The sequence below is a fragment of the Triturus cristatus genome, chromosome 6 (assembly GCF_964204655.1).
Source record: "Triturus cristatus chromosome 6, aTriCri1.1, whole genome shotgun sequence".
Lineage (NCBI taxonomy): Eukaryota > Metazoa > Chordata > Amphibia > Caudata > Salamandridae > Triturus > Triturus cristatus.
The window spans coordinates 1,222,258,183-1,222,277,834 of NC_140589.1; the positions used below are offsets into that span (position 1 = coordinate 1,222,258,183).

At 44.9% G+C, this 19,652-nt stretch overlaps 1 protein-coding gene across 1 annotated transcript in view; it reads left to right on the forward strand.

The window, feature by feature from the left end:
- Nucleotides 1-491: 491 nt before the first annotated feature.
- LOC146821201 (solute carrier family 60 member 1-like) overlaps nucleotides 492-19,652 on the forward strand; it is a 352,809-nt gene continuing 333,648 nt past the window's right edge. The window contains exon 1 of the mRNA XM_085612138.1: nucleotides 492-721. Coding sequence (XP_085468264.1) covers nucleotides 506-721 — 216 coding nt within the window. The 5' untranslated portion in view covers nucleotides 492-505. The remainder of the gene's footprint in view (nucleotides 722-19,652) is intronic.

Here is a 19,652-nt window from a genome sequence, read left to right on the forward strand (position 1 = left end):
GGTAACACTGGACTAGCCATTAACCTTGGGTTACGGAACAGAGTGCTGTCCAGCATGAAATGATTCAACGCCTCATCAGAGGCAGTACGCTCTTTATCTATATATGTAATCACACTTAGAATCACAGTCTGCAAAACTGCAGTCAGTAGGTAGAACGGTGGCAGACAGGTATCTCTAGAAATATTTATTGATAGTTCAATACAAAGGCTTTATCAGGCACGCTACCACAGGCATGATATGGCCCAGATCTCTGTACTGGGGTGAATGTATGACATTGTTCTGCATTCTGTCCATCAACTGTTGTTTTTGCATGATATTGCACAGCGTCAGAGCGAGCCGGCGTCGTGGAAAACTTGGAGTCGTGAAATGCATTTCTTCTGTGTGCACAGTGTTAAGGAACGATGTGACAGGCTGGACGCCTCGAGCCACAAGTTGCTCTCTCTACTCCTGTGGGCGTGGCTGTAACTTCTGATCCTGGTTTGAGTGGCTCCTCTGGGGGGGTGTCATGCCGGCGGAAAGTATGAAGCTGCTAGGCTTCGCTATGGAAGAGGCGCACGGTAAGGATGGCGACGCGGAAACGCTGCTGCCCGACCTGGACGAGGACACTGTATTCAACAAGGCGACGGCGGACAGGGGGAGGCTGGTCAGCCCAACCCGGAGACGGCGCAATGCTGAGCGATGGTGTCTGACCGCCGTCATGAGTGCATCCTTCTTGGGACTGGTAAATTGGGGCCGAAGAGGATAGGTATTGGGGACGGGGTGGAAGTCAGGTGAGAAGAATGGAAGTGCACTGAGGGGCGGCAAAATGGGGCTGTGATGTAGAAGGCTGCCTTGAGACAGGAGCATGCCTCTTGAATAAGATACGTAAGTGGCTTAGTAGGGAACGCGCACTGACAGGTTAGGGTTAGAGGTGAACTATTCGCAGCGTCGGAATTCTCCCGGAGGTGCACTGTGCGGTGCATTGTTGTGGCAGGTGCACCGTGTGACATGGCACCTAAGTCAGGGTTGGATTGGGATCAAAAATCGGCATTTACATCATACACGTGATATAAGTGACTCATGATGATAGAACATCTTTATTCTCTAGCAGCATCAAGAGTCAATGTGTTAGCATAGTTGGCTTATAAAGAAGATCGCCTCCCAAAGCTTCAGAAATAGCTGCACAAGAAAACATTTCAATTTGGTCTAGGAAAGAAGTGAGGCATACTTAACAATATTTGTTATATTAGGCTTGTTAACTCAGCTCTAGGGATTGGACTATGTTGGACAAGCACCAGCTACTTTAATCAAGGTCAAATTCATTTTTCGTAAGTCACAGGTAAATTAAGTGATTTTGCTCAGGATCACATGATGTTGAAACGATATCAGGACTCGATCCAAGGTCCCCAAAACCAAAGTCAGCACCTATGGCATTAATGCCAAATCCGCTCCTCCTTGAAACATCCAACGTTCCCACTAGTAGAGGGACGAAGGGGAAAGGAGTGAGGCTTAAAAAAATAATACAAAAAGCTCTTCACTTTTACCTGCCAGAGAACGGAATCTTCTGGAAGGATACAACCGTTGTAAATTCCCAGCAGTGAAACGTACTTCCGACATGGGAAGCAATATGGAGCCCAACTAGACCCGAACTTCGGGGGGCTAAGACTCCCAGCCAGGGCTGTCCCTAATACTGATCGCACACGTGAGAGGGACAGGTGAGTGAAGTGTCGCATGAGCAGTGTGAGTAGTGTGCTCGTGTGACTGCAGGGTGAGGTACAGTGTGAACTCGTGTGTCTGCAGGGTGAGGTACAGGGTAAACAGCGCAAGAGTGCAGAGTGATCACTGTGAGTGCAGAATGTGCGGTGTGCTTATGTGACCGTAGGGTTAGGGTAGGGAAAACGGTGTAAGTTCATGGGGTGTGGCATGAGTGCAGTGTGTTCACTGTGAGTGCAGGTTGAGCGGGTGGGTTGAGTGCATAGTGATCAGTGTGAGTACATTGTGATCCCTGTGAGTGCAGGGTTAGTGTGAAAGTGAAGGGCGAGAATGAGGAGTGAGTTGTCTGAATGCAGGGCGCATTCCCAGACACAGTTGAAGTTACTCAGCATGTTATTGAGGCTTGGCATAGAGTTTCAGATACAAGTTAAACTATTGCTTATATGGTATTATTCAGGGTCCAGGGATTGAGGGTGGAGGAAATTAATATTGTGCTCATCCTGCAACAAACTTCCAGTCTTGCGATTAGGTTTGCCAGATCATTATATTGATGTCCCAGACGGTACAAAAGCAAGCAGTCCCCCTAAAGCCGATTTTCAGCACTTATCTGTGCATACTTGGAACAGCAAAAGTAAATAGAAAGCATTTTTATTTGTGTTCTAAGGCTGCCTGAGTGTTCCATGACTTATAATTAAAGGGAACAAAGATTGAAACGTCACATTTCAAATGAATACATACTATTTTCTTATTTATTTTATTTATAACCCTATTTAGTGTCAAGACAAGGCCTTTGCATGCTCTTTAAACATCATATGGCTGGCATTTTTATTTTGGTAACCCACCTTTATATTCCTTTTCATGAAATGCATTCTCACACTAAGACAGTAAAAAGTAAAATCCAAATGTAAGGAATAGGCAGAGTGGGGGCACAAGGGGTACTGGAACCAGAAAACAAACAGCCTCTGTAATCACTTTACAAAGGTATGTAAATATGCACATGGTCTTTAACAGGCACGCAACGCCCATAGGGCTCAAAGGGCTTCAGCCCCCCCCCCCCATCGTGTGTGTCAGCCCGGGCTGAGACAACTTCCCGGGCACACACACAGACAGTTTTTGAGCGTCTGTGGGCTGGCTGGTCTGGTGTCAGTCTTATCGCAGCCGCACCCGAGTACTTCACCGGTCTTTAAAAGACCATTTGCTTGTTAACGAGGCTTTGTTGTTTTTTCACCACTAAATTAGCCCCCCCCCACACCCCCAAACAAATGTTTGGCTCTAGTTGTGCCTCTGGTGTGGATCAATTGTGTTTTTAAGTTTTCCAATTTACTTTTAGAAAAATATTTTTTAACTTTGAGTGCCACTTTGTCTGCAATTTGCAACTTTTTAACTAGATAGCCTTTCCTTAAGTTTCTATGAATTTGACACAGGCTCAGATTAGACTTTACTTTCTTGGAATTCACAGCCGCAAGTAAAAACGACAATACCCAACATTTCAGTGTGATAGTTACAACAAATGTGATCAAAGTAAATGAATGAACATCCATAAAGAAGCAGCTGGGGACATTGTCGTCATTCTCTAGTCCTCTTTCTTTGCTGCTTGTGCCATTCCTTGTTTTCTTAGTTTGAAGTTTCAGTGATAAATGTAGTATTATTTATCTTTGATTCTGGAAAAAAATCTGCTGGCATCTTATTCTGTATAAAGAACAATGGTTCCCTTGGGTAGAAACAATCCGTATTGTAGTTAGCCGTAGTTACTTCAGCATAACATATAATACATTTCTGAAAGCAAAAACATTTCTTGAACAAAAGGGGAAAGAGTAACAAGAACACAGAGAAAGGATTTTCATTGATTTATGTATCAGAATTGATAAACATTCGATAAACAGAAACACATTGCAGAATTTTATACTTCCAAATTCATACAGTGATACAAAATAGTGAGATAGTGGTGCTCAGTGGTGATATAAATACATAGTGCAGTGAGGTGAGGGTGGGAGGATGTGGTTTGTTTTTGAAAGGCCAGATTCAAAATGCAGTAACAAGTAAATTAAACAAATTAAATAGTTGGTAACAACTATGTCCTGCAATCTGTGCCACAATAGATCGTCAACGTTTCAACCCTATGGGCGCTTGGTGGAGTGTCACAAGCGGGTCTTCATCAGGACTGTGGAGGAGGAGGCCTATGGGAAGGAGTATTATAATAAAGAGTGTTTAAGTTCCTAATATTTGACAGTAATTAACTTAAGAATTGAGTTGAATTACATAAACTCACCCTAGGATTTCAAGGGCGGTCAAGGCAAATTGATTGGAGGGGTATGGTTATTCTAACAGGATGTCCGTGAAGTAGAAAGGTATTATAAGTGCTGACTCAGATGTGAGTAAAACACAATTGTTTGGAATAAATCTAAAATCTTACCAACTGTGAAATGAATTGCACAGAAGATCTAAAAGAAAACAAAATGAGGGGAAATTAATCACTAAACCAGGAGAGTGATTTTGAAAAAAGGTATCGTCAGGGGGCAATGGTAAAACTCACCAAAGAATGATTGTTTTCGCGAAATGCTGGAGGGTCTGAATAAAGAAGATGGCCTCCCAAAGCTTCAGAAATAGCTGCACAAGAAAACATTTCAATTTGGTTTAGGAAAGAAGTGAGGCATACGTCACAATATTTGTTATATTAGGCTTGTTAACTCAGCTCTAGGGATTGGAATATGTCAGACAAGCACCAGCTACTTTAATCAAGGTCAAATTCATTTTTCGTAAGTCACAGGTAAATTAAGTGATTTTGCTCAGGATCACATGATGGTGAAACGATATCAGGGCTCGAACCCAGGTCCCCAAAACCAAAGTCAGCACCTATGGCAATTAATGCCAAATCCGCTCCTCCTTGAAACATCCAACGTTCCCACTAGTTGTGGGACGAAGTGGAAAGGAGTGAGGCTTTAAAAAAAGAATACAAAAAGCTCTTCACTTTTACCTGCCAGAGAATGGAATCTTCAGGAAGGATACAACCGTTGTAAATTCCTTGCAGTGAAACGTACTTCCGACATGGGAAGCAATATGGAGCCCAACTAGACCCGAACTTCGGGGGGCTAAGACTCCCAGCCAGGGCTGTCCCTAATATTGATCGCACACGTGAGAGGGACAGGTGAGTGAAGTGTCGCATGAGCAGGTTGAGTAGTGTGCTCGTGTGACTGCAGGGTGAGGTACAGTGTGAACTCGTGTGTCTGCAGGGTGAGGTACAGGGTAAACAGCGCAAGAGTGCAGAGTGATCACTGTGAGTGCAGAATGTGCGGTGTGCTTATGTGACCGTAGGGTTAGGGTAGGGAAAACGGTGTAAGTTCATGGGGTGTGGCATGAGTGCAGTGTGTTCACTGTGAGTGCAGGTTGAGCGGGTGGGTTGAGTGCATAGTGATCAGTGTGAGTACATTGTGATCCCTGTGAGTGCAGGGTTAGTGTGAAAGTGAAGGGCGAGAATGAGGAGTGAGTTGTCTGAATGCAGGGCGCATTCCCAGACACAGTTGAAGTTACTCAGCATGTTATTGAGGCTTGGCATAGAGTTTCAGATACAAGTTAAACTATTGCTTATATGGCATTATTCAGGGTCCAGGGATTGAGGGTGGAGGAAATTAATATTGTGCTCATCCTGCAACAAACTTCCAGTCTTGCGATTAGGTTTGCCAGATCATTATATTGATGTCCCAGACGGTACAAAAGCAAGCAGTCCCCCTAAAGCCGATTTTCAGCACTTATCTGTGCATACTTGGAACAGCAAAAGTAAATAGAAAGCATTTTTATTTGTGTTCTAAGGCTGCCTGAGTGTTCCATGACTTATAATTAAAGGGAACAAAGATTGAAACGTCACATTTCAAATGAATACATACTATTTTCTTATTTATTTTATTTATAACCCTATTTAGTGTCAAGACAAGGCCTTTGCATGCTCTTTAAACATCATATGGCTGGCATTTTTATTTTGGTAACCCAACTTTATATTCCTTTTCATGAAATGCATTCTCACACTAAGACAGTAAAAAGTAAAATCCAAATGTAAGGAATAGGCAGAGTCGGGGCACAAGGGGTACTGGAACCAGAAAACAAACAGCCTCTGTAATCACTTTACAAAGGTATGTAAATATGCACATGGTCTTTAACAGGCACGCAACGCCCATAGGGCTCAAAGGGCTTCAGCCCCCACCCCCCATCGTGTGTGTCAGCCCGGGCTGAGACAACTTCCCGGGCACACACACAGACAGTTTTTGAGCGTCTGTGGGCTGGCTGGTCTGGTGTCAGTCTTATCGCAGCCGCACCCGAGTACTTCACCGGTCTTTAAAAGACCATTTGCTTGTTAACGAGGCTTTGTTGTTTTTCACCACTGAATTAGCCATCCCCCCCCCCCCCCCAAACAAATGTTCGGCTCTAGTTGTGCCTCTGGTGTGGATCAATTGTGTTTTTAAGTTTTCCAATTTACTTTTAGAAAAATATTTTTTAACTTTGAGCGCCACTTTGTCTGCAATTTGCAACTTTTTAACTAGATAGCCTTTCCTTAAGTTTCTATGAATTTGACACAGGCTCAGATTAGACTTTACTTTCTTGGAATTCACAGCCGCAAGTAAATACGACAATACCCAACATTTCAGTGTGATAGTTACAACAAATGTGATCAAAGTAAATGAATGAACATCCATAAAGAAGCAGCTGGGGACATTGTCGTCATTCTCTAGTCCTCTTTCTTTGCTGCTTGTGCCATTCCTTGTTTTCTTAGTTTGAAGTTTCAGTGATAAATGTAGTATTATTTATCTTTGATTCTGGAAAAAAATCTGCTGGCATCTTATTCTGTATAAAGAACAATGGTTCCCTTGGGTAGAAACAATGCGTATTGTAGTTAGCCGTAGTTACTTCAGCATAACATATAATACATTTCTGAAAGCAAAAACATTTCTTGAACAAAAGGGGAAAGAGTAACAAGAACACAGAGAAAGGATTTTCATTGATTTATGTATCAGAATTGATAAACATTCGATAAACAGAAACACATTGCAGAATTTTATACTTCCAAATTCATACAGTGATACAAAATAGTGAGATAGTGGTGCTCAGTGGTGATATAAATACATAGTGCAGTGAGGTGAGGGTGGGAGGATGTGGTTTGTTTTTGAAAGGCCAGATTCAAAATGCAGTAACAAGTAAATTAAACAAATTAAATAGTTGGTAACAACTATGTCCTGCAATCTGTGCCACAATAGATCGTCAACGTTTCAACCCTATGGGCGCTTGGTGGAGTGTCACAAGCGGGTCTTCATCAGGACTGTGGAGGAGGAGGCCTATGGGAAGGAGTATTATAATAAAGAGTGTTTAAGTTCCTAATATTTGACAGTAATTAACTTAAGAATTGAGTTGAATTACATAAACTCACCCTAGGATTTCAAGGGCGGTCAAGGCAAATTGATTGGAGGGGTATGGTTATTCTAACAGGATGTCCGTGAAGTAGAAAGGTATTATAAGTGCTGACTCAGATGTGAGTAAAACACAATTGTTTGGAATAAATCTAAAATCTTACCAACTGTGAAATGAATTGCACAGAAGATCTAAAAGAAAACAAAATGAGGGGAAATTAATCACTAAACCAGGAGAGTGATTTTGAAAAAAGGTATAGTCAGGGGGCAATGGTAAAACTCACCAAAGAATGATTGTTTTCGCGAAATGCTGGAGGGTCTGTATAAAGAAGATCGCCTCCCAAAGCTTCAGAAATAGCTGCACAAGAAAACATTTCAATTTGGTTTAGGAAAGAAGTGAGGCATACGTCACAATATTTGTTATATTAGGCTTGTTAACTCAGCTCTAGGGATTGGAATATGTTAGACAAGCACCAGCTACTTTAATCAAGGTCAAATTCATTTTTCGTAAGTCACAGGTAAATTAAGTGATTTTGCTCAGGATCACATGATGTTGAAACGATATCAGGACTCGAACCCAGGTCCCCAAAACCAAAGTCAGCACCTATGGCAATTAATGCCAAATCCGCTCCTCCTTGAAACATCCAACGTTCCCACTAGTTGTGGGACGAAGGGGAAAGGAGTGAGGCTTTAAAAAAAGAATACAAAAAGCTCTTCACTTTTACCTGCCAGAGAATGGAATCTTCAGGAAGGATACAACCGTTGTAAATTCCTTGCAGTGAAACGTACTTCCGACATGGGAAGCAATATGGAGCCCAACTAGACCCGAACTTCGGGGGGCTAAGACTCCCAGCCAGGGCTGTCCCTAATATTGATCGCACACGTGAGAGGGACAGGTGAGTGAAGTGTCGCATGAGCAGGGTGAGTAGTGTGCTCGTGTGACTGCAGGGTGAGGTACAGTGTGAACTCGTGTGTCTGCAGGGTGAGGTACAGGGTAAACAGCGCAAGAGTGCAGAGTGATCACTGTGAGTGCAGAATGTGCGGTGTGCTTATGTGACCGTAGGGTTAGGGTAGGGAAAACGGTGTAAGTTCATGGGGTGTGGCATGAGTGCAGTGTGTTCACTGTGAGTGCAGGTTGAGCGGGTGGGTTGAGTGCATAGTGATCAGTGTGAGTACATTGTGATCCCTGTGAGTGCAGGGTTAGTGTGAAAGTGAAGGGCGAGAATGAGGAGTGAGTTGTCTGAATGCAGGGCGCATTCCCAGACACAGTTGAAGTTACTCAGCATGTTATTGAGGCTTGGCATAGAGTTTCAGATACAAGTTAAACTATTGCTTATATGGCATTATTCAGGGTCCAGGGATTGAGGGTGGAGGAAATTAATATTGTGCTCATCCTGCAACAAACTTCCAGTCTTGCGATTAGGTTTGCCAGATCATTATATTGATGTCCCAGACGGTACAAAAGCAAGCAGTCCCCCTAAAGCCGATTTTCAGCACTTATCTGTGCATACTTGGAACAGCAAAAGTAAATAGAAAGCATTTTTATTTGTGTTCTAAGGCTGCCTGAGTGTTCCATGACTTATAATTAAAGGGAACAAAGATTGAAACGTCACATTTCAAATGAATACATACTATTTTCTTATTTATTTTATTTATAACCCTATTTAGTGTCAAGACAAGGCCTTTGCATGCTCTTTAAACATCATATGGCTGGCATTTTTATTTTGGTAACCCAACTTTATATTCCTTTTCATGAAATGCATTCTCACACTAAGACAGTAAAAAGTAAAATCCAAATGTAAGGAATAGGCAGAGTGGGGGCACAAGGGGTACTGGAACCAGAAAACAAACAGCCTCTGTAATCACTTTACAAAGGTATGTAAATATGCACATGGTCTTTAACAGGCACGCAACGCCCATAGGGCTCAAAGGGCTTCAGCCCCCCCCCCCATCGTGTGTGTCAGCCCAGGCTGAGACAACTTCCCGGGCACACACACAGACAGTTTTTGAGCGTCTGTGGGCTGGCTGGTCTGGTGTCAGTCTTATCGCAGCCGCACCCGAGTACTTCACCGGTCTTTAAAAGACCATTTGCTTGTTAACGAGGCTTTGTTGTTTTTTCACCCCTGAATTAGCCCCCCCCCCCCCCACACCCCCAAACAAATGTTTGGCTCTAGTTGTGCCTCTGGTGTGGATCAATTGTGTTTTTAAGTATTCCAATTTACTTTTAGAAAAATATTTTTTAACTTTGAGCGCCACTTTGTCTGCAATTTGCAACTTTTTAACTAGATAGCCTTTCCTTAAGTTTCTATGAATTTGACACAGGCTCAGATTAGACTTTACTTTCTTGGAATTCACAGCCGCAAGTAAAAACGACAATACCCAACATTTCAGTGTGATAGTTACAACAAATGTGATCAAAGTAAATGAATGAACATCCATAAAGAAGCAGCTGGGGACATTGTCGTCATTCTCTAGTCCTCTTTCTTTGCTGCTTGTGCCATTCCTTGTTTTCTTAGTTTGAAGTTTCAGTGATAAATGTAGTATTATTTATCTTTGATTCTGGAAAAAAATCTGCTGGCATCTTATTCTGTATAAAGAACAATGGTTCCCTTGGGTAGAAACAATGCGTATTGTAGTTAGCCGTAGTTACTTCAGCATAACATATAATACATTTCTGAAAGCAAAAACATTTCTTGAACAAAAGGGGAAAGAGTAACAAGAACACAGAGAAAGGATTTTCATTGATTTATGTATCAGAATTGATAAACATTCGATAAACAGAAACACATTGCAGAATTTTATACTTCCAAATTCATACAGTGATACAAAATAGTGAGATAGTGGTGCTCAGTGGTGATATAAATACATAGTGCAGTGAGGTGAGGGTGGGAGGATGTGGTTTGTTTTTGAAAGGCCAGATTCAAAATGCAGTAACAAGTAAATTAAACAAATTAAATAGTTGGTAACAACTATGTCCTGCAATCTGTGCCACAATAGATCGTCAACGTTTCAACCCTATGGGCGCTTGGTGGAGTGTCACAAGCGGGTCTTCATCAGGACTGTGGAGGAGGAGGCCTATGGGAAGGAGTATTATAATAAAGAGTGTTTAAGTTCCTAATATTTGACAGTAATTAACTTAAGAATTGAGTTGAATTACATAAACTCACCCTAGGATTTCAAGGGCGGTCAAGGCAAATTGATTGGAGGGGTATGGTTATTCTAACAGGATGTCCGTGAAGTAGAAAGGTATTATAAGTGCTGACTCAGATGTGAGTAAAACACAATTGTTTGGAATAAATCTAAAATCTTACCAACTGTGAAATGAATTGCACAGAAGATCTAAAAGAAAACAAAATGAGGGGAAATTAATCACTAAACCAGGAGAGTGATTTTGAAAAAAGGTATAGTCAGGGGGCAATGGTAAAACTCACCAAAGAATGATTGTTTTCTTGGGCTGGTAACACGGAGTCCTCACGAAACACTGCTTCCTGGTTGTGGAGCAAGTGAGAAATGAGCTCTTAAATACTCTAGGCCAAGGCTCCAGCTAGTAGCTTAATGATGATTGACAAGTGTGTTCAAAGGAGGCATCACAAGGCCTCACTGGCAAGTCAAAAGGCTGCAGCTGAACTTTAGCTAAAAAACAATCAATTATGTGCTGCCATGTAAAAGCAGCGAAGGACAAAATTAAGAATTATGTAGTCAAACCCGAAATTCGCTGGCGCAAATAATGGGTTGGGTAAAGTATTCATAGTAATAAAACATTGCTTAGAAACAATTAATTGATTCTAAAGGAGGGGCCTCCGCAGGCAAGCTGGGTTGGGCTCCCACCGTGAGCTTCATGATTGACACCCTAGGATTCCAAGGGCGGTCAAGGCAAATTGATTGGAGGGGTATGGTTATTCTAACAGGATGTCTGTGAAGTAGAAAGGTATTATAAGTGCTGACTCAGATGTGAGTAAAACACAATTGTATGGAATAAATCTAAAATCTTACCAACTGTGAAATGAATTGCACAGAAGATCTAAAGGAAAACAAAATGAGGGGAAATTAATCACTAAACCAGGAGAGTGATTTTGAAAAAAGGTATAGTCAGGGGGCAATGGTAAAACTCACCAAAGAAGGATTGTTTTCTTGGGCAGGTAACACGGAGTCCTCACGAAACACTGCTTCCTGGTTGTGGAGCAAGTGAGAAATGAGCTCTTAAATACTCTAGGCCAAGGCTCCAGCTGGGAGCTTAATGATGATTGACAAGTGTGTTCAAAGGAGGCATCACAAGGCCTCACTGGCAAATCAAAAGGCTGCAGCTGAACTGTAGCTAAAAAACAATCAATTATGTGCTGCCATGTAAAAGCAGCGAAGGACAAAATTAAGAATTATGTAGTCAAACCCGAAATTCGCTGGCGCAAATAATGGGTTGGGTAAAGTATTCATAGTAATAAAACATTGCTTAGAAACAATTAATTGATTGTAAAGGAGGGGCCTCTGCAGGCAAGCTGGGTTGGGCTCCCACCGTGAGCTTCATGATGATTGACAGGTGTTTTCAAAGGAAGCAACCAGCGAGGTTTCACTGGCGCTAGGGACGTTTTCAGCTACAACCCCATCATCAATTTATCCAGTCATCAGATTTCCAGAGTTGAAAGACAATTACTGGAAAAAGGACTTTCATTTGTACCTACGAATCGACCTGACGCTTTCAAGACAAAACTTGAGCTACAAAGATTTTTCAGTAAGATCAGACTCAAATACTACTTCAATAAACATACATACGACCCTCTGCCAACAGCCACCCATTTCAAACCAGCTTCTACATTTACCCCAGTGGCCTATCTAATGAACCAAAGAATTCTGGCATACGAACAAGTGGTACTACAAGAAACCATGGACTTGATTGAGAACAAGAACTATATCAATTACAATATTACGAAAGAAGAGAGACTTTCTTTGACATCCCTCAGCAACAATCGGGACATTGTGATTAAGAGTGCAGACAAAGGTGGCGCTGTGGTGGTACAGAATACTACTGATTATGTGGATGAAATCAAACAACAACTGAGTGTTCAAGACAGCTATCTCCCCATACGCAGAGATCCCACGGGTGAGATTAGGAACCTCATACAAGCTTTAATAGATGATGGTATACATCAAGGATTTCTAAGCAAACAAGAAGGAGAATTCCTTATCCAGAAGGAACCCCTGAGTCTCAGGTATTGCCCAAAGGGGAGGTTGTCCCTTAAGTTCCGGGGGTGATGAGACTGGTATTTGAGGAGCGTATTTCTTTCAGCTGGTTTCCGGTATAAGTCACAAAAGATAAGGTCATCCTCGACTTTCAGAGTAAGGTCTAGAAAATCAATGCTGGCATTGTTTTTAGTCATGGTAAATTGAATATCCATAGTCCTCTGATTGAGCCAAGCCAGGAACTCATCTAGTGCGGTTGTTGATCCAGTCCAGACCATGATGACATAGTCGATATATCGCTTCCAGACCTCAATGTTCTCCAGAAAAGGGTTGGTCAAGCTGTATAAATGTTCTTCTTCATAGGAGTCCATGAATATATTCGCCAGACTCGGTGCATATGTAGCACCCATGGCAACTCCTTTGCATTGATAGTAGAATTGTTCAAGGAAAACAAAATAGTTCTTCTGCATGGCTATTTCCAACATGGTTGTCAAGAATTCTGTAGGGATCCAATGTGGTCTAGGGCGCCTGTCGAGCGAGTCCCTTACAACCCTTAATGCAGCTTGTTGTGGTATAGATGTATAAAGTGAGGCTACGTCCAACGTGACCAGCCACTGGGTGTTGGCATCAAATGGCTGTCCCTCCAAGAGTTGGATCACGTGGGTCGTGTCACGTACATATGACTTAGTATCTAGTACAAAAGGCTGAAGAAAGAAATCCAGAAATTGATTCAGGGGTTCCAGGATTGAGCCTCAGCCAGAAACTATCGGTCTACCATGTGGTTTGTTGAGGCGCTTGTGTACCTTGGGTAGGGTATAGATAGTTGGTAACCTGGGTTCCTTCTGGATAAGGAATTCTCCTTCTTGTTTGCTTAGAAATCCTTGATGTATACCATCATCTATTAAAGCTTGTATGAGGTTCCTAATCTCACACGTGGGATCTCTGCGTATGGGGAGATAGCTGTCTTGAACACTCAGTTGTTGTTTGATTTCATCCACATAATCAGTAGTATTCTGTACCACCACAGCGCCACCTTTGTCTGCACTCTTAATCATAATGTCCCGATTGTTGCTGATGGATGTCAAAGAAAGTCTCTCTTCTTTCGTAATATTGTAATTGATATAGTTCTTGTTCTCAATCAAGTCCATGGTTTCTTGTAGTACCACTTGTTCGTATGCCAGAATTCTTTGGTTCATTAGATAGGCCGCTGGGGTAAATGTAGAAGCTGGTTTGAAATGGGTGGCTGTTGGCAGAGGGTCGTATGTATGTTTATTGAAGTAGTATTTGAGTCTGATCTTACTGAAAAATCTTTGTAGCTCAAGTTTTGTCTTGAAAGCATCAGGTCGATTCGTAGGTACAAATGAAAGTCCTTTTTCCAGTAATTGTCTTTCAATTCTGGAAATCTGATGACTGGATAAATTGATGATGGGGTTGTAGCTGAAAACGTCCCTAGCGCCAGTGAAACCTCGCTGGTTGCTTCCTTTGAACACACCTGTCAATCATCATGAAGCTCACGGTGGGAGCCCAACCCAGCTTGCCTGCGGAGGCCCCTCCTTTAGAATCAATTAATTGTTTCTAAGCAATGTTTTATTACTATGAATACTTTACCCAACCCATTATTTGCGCCAGCGAATTTCGGGTTTGACTACATAATTCTTAATTTTGTCCTTCGCTGCTTTTACATGGCAGCACATAATTGATTGTTTTTTAGCTACAGTTCAGCTGCAGCCTTTTGACTTGCCAGTGAGGCCTTGTGATGCCTCCTTTGAACACACTTGTCAATCATCATTAAGCTCCCAGCTGGAGCCTTGGCCTAGAGTATTTAAGAGCTCATTTCTCACTTGCTCCACAACCAGGAAGCAGTGTTTCGTGAGGACTCCGTGTTACCTGCCCAAGAAAACAATCCTTCTTTGGTGAGTTTTACCATTGCCCCCTGACTATACCTTTTTTCAAAATCACTCTCCTGGTTTAGTGATTAATTTCCCCTCATTTTGTTTTCCTTTAGATCTTCTGTGCAATTCATTTCACAGTTGGTAAGATTTTAGATTTATTCCATACAATTGTGTTTTACTCACATCTGAGTCAGCACTTATAATACCTTTCTACTTCACAGACATCCTGTTAGAATAACCATACCCCTCCAATCAATTTGCCTTGACCGCCCTTGAAATCCTAGGGTGAGTTTATGTAATTCAACTCAATTCTTAATTTAATTACTGTCAAATATTAGGAACTTGAACACTCTTTATTATAATACTCCTTCCCATAGGCCTCCTCCTCCACAGTCCTGCTGAGAACCCGCTTGTGACACTCCACCAAGCGCCCATAGGGTTGAAACGTCGACGATCTATTGTGGCACAGATTGCAGGACATAGTTGTTACCAACTATTTAATTTGTTTAACTTACTTGTTACTGCATTTTGAATCTGGCCTTTCAAAAACAAACCACATCCTCCCACCCTCACCTCACTTCACTATGTATTTATATCACCACTGAGCACCACTATCTCACTATTTTGTATCACTGTATGAATTTGGAAGTATAAAATTCTGCAATGTGTTTCTGTTCATCGAATGTTATCAATTCTGATACATAAATCAATGAAAATCCTTTCTCTGTGTTCTTGTTCCTCTTTCCCCTTTTGTTCAAGAAATGTTTTTGCTTTCAGAAATGTATTATATGTTATGCTGAAGTAACTACGGCTAACTACAATACGCATTGTTTCTACCCAAGGGAACCATTGTTCTTTATACGTTAAATACCCAGGTTCCTAGGGACACAGGGTCACCCCATTGTGTTAATATATAATGGCATCTTATTCTGGGCACTGTGCAATACCGGCTTTGATGTGGAGCCAGTGTGGGTGCGACTGCGGTTTGCTACAGTGATGCTTCGACAGATGCAAGGTGACACCTCCTCAGCACATGTTGCAGCGGAAGGCCACGCTTCCAGTTTTCGACGTCACATGGATCGAGGAGAGCTCCAGTGGGCAGTCTCCCCTGTGAGCTGTCCCATTTCAATCTCTGCCCTTCCTGCAAGTTTCAACAGCAACTACGGCCGTGGGGTCTGATTGCATTGCTGAACACTGATAATCCGTAGTCCCCCTTTGTCACTCACCTCCACGCAGACATGGCTGAAGGGCATGGGTACGTGAGGCAGGAAACAACAGTAAGATATGTTATGGACACGGATTTTATCATCATGTGAGAATTGACAGTTTCTGAATCGGTGGCGGCAGCCGTGTAAAAGGCCTTAAAAACATACAGGACCTCCTGTCTGACCAGTTTGGACTTGCAAAGTGTCGCAGTTCGGACACACCCTGTGGGTGCAGGAGAGTCCCCAAAGTGTGGATCAGAGATAAGAGAAATTCGGAACAAAGGCATACTCTTTTGACAAGTTCAGTTGCGAAGACCAGAAGGATGAGGCAGCTGGGCCCAGTGGTGTATTTTGACCAGATAGGGGTGCCGCCCATAAAGGGGCTTCTGACTAAAACCTGGGGGATACAAATGCCTTCACGTCAGGCGCGCAACGCCCATAGGACACAACAGGCTTCAGTCCCCCTCCCTCCCCCCGTTGTGTGTGTCAGCCTGAACTGAGACAGCTTCCCGGGCACACACACAGACAGTTTTGGAGCTGCCAGCCGCACCGAGTACTTCACAGTTCTTTAAAAGACCATTTACTTGTTGACGAGGCTTTGATGTTTTTTTCACCCCTTCTTAGAGCCCCTGCATCTCCACTCTTCCTATTGCTGGAAGAATTACCCCCGCCCCCGAAATTGTTGCACCTCTGGTCTTTAAAGACCTGTGAAAAACTCAGGTGTGCTGGACATAAGACTCTAATCACTCCCAGCCGAGCCCCCAGCAGCTAAAGCTGCAGCAGCCCAGGCTGAGACACACGACTCATGCCTGGAAGCAACAATGAAAGGTGAAGTGGTGGGGTGGAGTGCAAGTGCCCCCCCCCCCCCCGAAGGGATGCTGCACCCCCCCCAGGGGGGCGCAACCCACAGTTTGAAGACCTATGCCCTATGGTGACTTCATATATAATATTATGCAAGAAACAATATTATGAGTGGCTAGGTGGTGAGACAAAAGTTTCAGAAAAATACATTTGCATGTATGACAATACAAACCTAGTGGGTCTGTAGGAAAACAACCCCCCTGGCCTAGGGAATGGTGAGGGTCCCCCGAGATAGGACCAGGGAACAAAGAAGACAGGACAGGGGACAGGAACAGCTAGGCCTCTCTGCAAACCGATGATCAGCGACGCATCCACCCTCCTTCTTTTCCTCTCTGCAAGTCTAAACCCCACCCCTAAAGGCACCCCAATTATAGCCAAAAATCTCCATATCCATCCCACCTAAATTGCAACAACTCGCATTTTCTAACAGCTGATTGGCTATCCCAGTAGGTGGTTCTATCACCCTATGGTAACTTCACCCAAACATTAGACATTTCTTTGTCAAACCGTCTGTTCCCACAGGTTTTCAAATTCTCTATTCATACTACATGCAAATGTTACAATTCAATAAATTGTATTAAACTTTTGTGCGTCTTCTGAGGAAGAGACATCCGATCCCACGATGGACCATGTTCCTTGGCAAACTGACAATTGTTCTGGGACCCATGTCTTTCACCTTCGGGCACACTTGCTGCTGAGCACAGCACATCTGCTCGCTTCTGTCAGCTCTGATGCGCACTTTCTTTCTTCCCCCTCCGAATCGGAACGGCTCAAGGCAACTGGGGTTCGAGTGCCGCATTCTACAGTAAAATTTAAATAAAGTTTATTAATTAAATGACAATGTAGTTTTCATTGTGTACCCCCCTCCCGTATTCTAATCTCAGTTAATATTACCTAGCATGGAGGAGGAGCCTAGCGCGCAACCAAGATGGCCGCGTAGGTGCGAGGCTCCCGAGGACCTCCGCGACCTCCTACGTTTATCCTGTCTTCATTCTGCATCGGTTGAGGGGACTGTGTCGGTGAGCCTGAGCCGAGGTGGTACCCGTTTCCCGTTTTCGAATTGGACCTCGGGTGCCGGAGTGAGCACCGATTGAAGTTTGCGGCCTCCTTCGCTCCTGACCCCGGACTCGCGTTTGGGGGCGACCCGGTGGCAAAGTGAACAACAACGGCGGGCTGGGCCTGGCGAGTCGCGTACCCCGCACTTTCACTTTCACTTTCGCGCCCCCTTGCCGTCTTTGCAAGTGGGATCGCGGCGCTCTTTGTGTTGGGGTGGCCTCGCTGGGTGACCCAGCCTGCCTGCCTGCTGTGGCCCGCTCCGCCGTCCTGGGGTGACCCCCCGGAGCCCGTGGCCTTGATTGCTTGCCTTTTACTGCGTGGCTGGTGAGGGTGTGAGATCCGCGACGATGGCCACGAAACAAGATGGCGATCGGTTGAAGGCCAAGTCGACCCGGCGTGGCGCCGCACATCAGGCCAACATCATGGACCGCTACACCCTCCCGAAAGGATCTCCCGGTGGACCGCACAAGTCCCCTGAGTGCCCTCCGGATGCCCCGGATTTGCCCACAGAGTTGACTCTGCAAGACGTCATGGGCGCCATTGCTGAGATGAAGGCCTCGGTGGGCCAGCGGTTTGACACCTTAGCCCATAAAATCGACGCGGTCCTAGTGGATGTCAACCTGGTGAGGGCTGATCTCTCCAAGACTAACGACCGGGTCGATTCTTTGGCCCACACCGCGTCGGGCCTCACGACTGAGGTGGCGGCCCTCCAAACGGAGGTGCACCGACTTCGTCAGGCGAGTGCGCTTATGGATCGGCGCCTGGAAGATTCCGAGAGTCGGGCCCGGAGGAATAACATCCGCATCATCGGAGTACCCGAGGGACGGGAGGAAGCGGCGGCGGATCTTTTTGTAGAGGACCTGATCGCTACCCATCTCCAGCCTCGGGGACTGAGTAAATTCTTTGCCGTGGAGAGGGCACACAGAGTTCCCGGGGGAAGGCCGAAGGTCGGAGCCCCTCCGCGGCCTCTCATTGCCCGGATTTTTAACTTTCGGGACAGGGACGCGATCTTGCAAGCCTCCAGACTGCAAGGGCCGATTAAGCTGGAAAATATGGAGGTGAACTTTTATCCCGATTTCACTCAAGCGGTCCAGAAACAGAGACTGAGTTTCCTGGGTGTTAAGCGCCGACTCCGGGACATGAACTTAAAATACGCCATGCTCTTCCCGGCCAAGCTGCGGGTAGAGGTGGATGGTCGCACGCACTTTTTTGATCGTCCCGAAGCGGCCGGGGACTGGCTGGACACTCTGTCTGGGGGTAGTGCTCGGGATGGTGGGGGGGGCGGCGGGAGGAGACGGCCCACTGGATCGGGACTGAGGGGTTGATATTGGGCCTCACTCTGGACGACTATGATGCCACTTTCGACCAAGCTTCTGTCTTTGTTCTTTCCCCTCCTTTGGAGGTTGTGTGGGGTCTAGAAGGGGTACTCTTTCCTCCTCTAGGGGGTCTAGCTAGTTTCACTATATAGGGGCGACAGGCACACTGCAAGTTGGGGGGGCTGTCTGGGCTCATGCAGGGGTGCAGGGAGGGGGGAGTTTTGTTGGGGTGGGTGGGTTGGGGTGGGGTGTTGTTCGTTTCTACCACAAGGCAAAAGCATCGTTGCATCATTTCTAAAGTGCTCTCTGGGGGACGAGTGATGGCTTCTGTTTATGATGGGGGGTAGGGGACTGAGTCTGTTGTCCTGGAATGTTAATGGATTGGGGGACAGGATAAAACGAGGTGTGGTCCTGCAGTTCTTGAAGCGAATTTCGCCCGATATAGTTTTTCTGCAGGAGACACACCTCATTAGCAACTCCTTTTGTGCCATGAATCGACGGGGCTACCGCCTTGTGGCCCATTCGGGCTTCACGTCTGGTTCAAGGGGTGTGGGCATTATGGTTAAGAACTCGCTCCCGTTGGAGATTGATGAGGTGCACCATGACGACAGGGGACGTTATACGGTTTTGGTGGGTAGAATGGAGGGCAGAGTGGTCGTTTTCGTGTCTGTCTATGTCCCGCCGGGGCTGCAGACGACCACCTTTGCGGATCTGGGGCGCCTCCTCCTTGGCCTTCCGGAGGGAATTCTAGTGGTGGGGGGGGATTTTAATGCTGTGGTTTCTGGAACTGTGGATCGTCACCCCCCTAGGGATCTCCCCCGTGCCCAGGCATGGTTGTCTGGCCTCTTGGATACCTTGGGGCTGGTGGATTGTTGGCGTTTGAAACAGCCCACGCAGCTGCAGTACACCTTCCATTCAGGGGCTCATGGTAGTCTCTCACGGCTAGATTATGTCCTGGTTCCGGCGGCGCACGTTGGGAGGATAGGGGAGGTGCGCCATTTGGCACGGGGTATTTCGGACCACTCTCCACTCTTGTTGCACTTTGATATTCTTCCGAGGGGA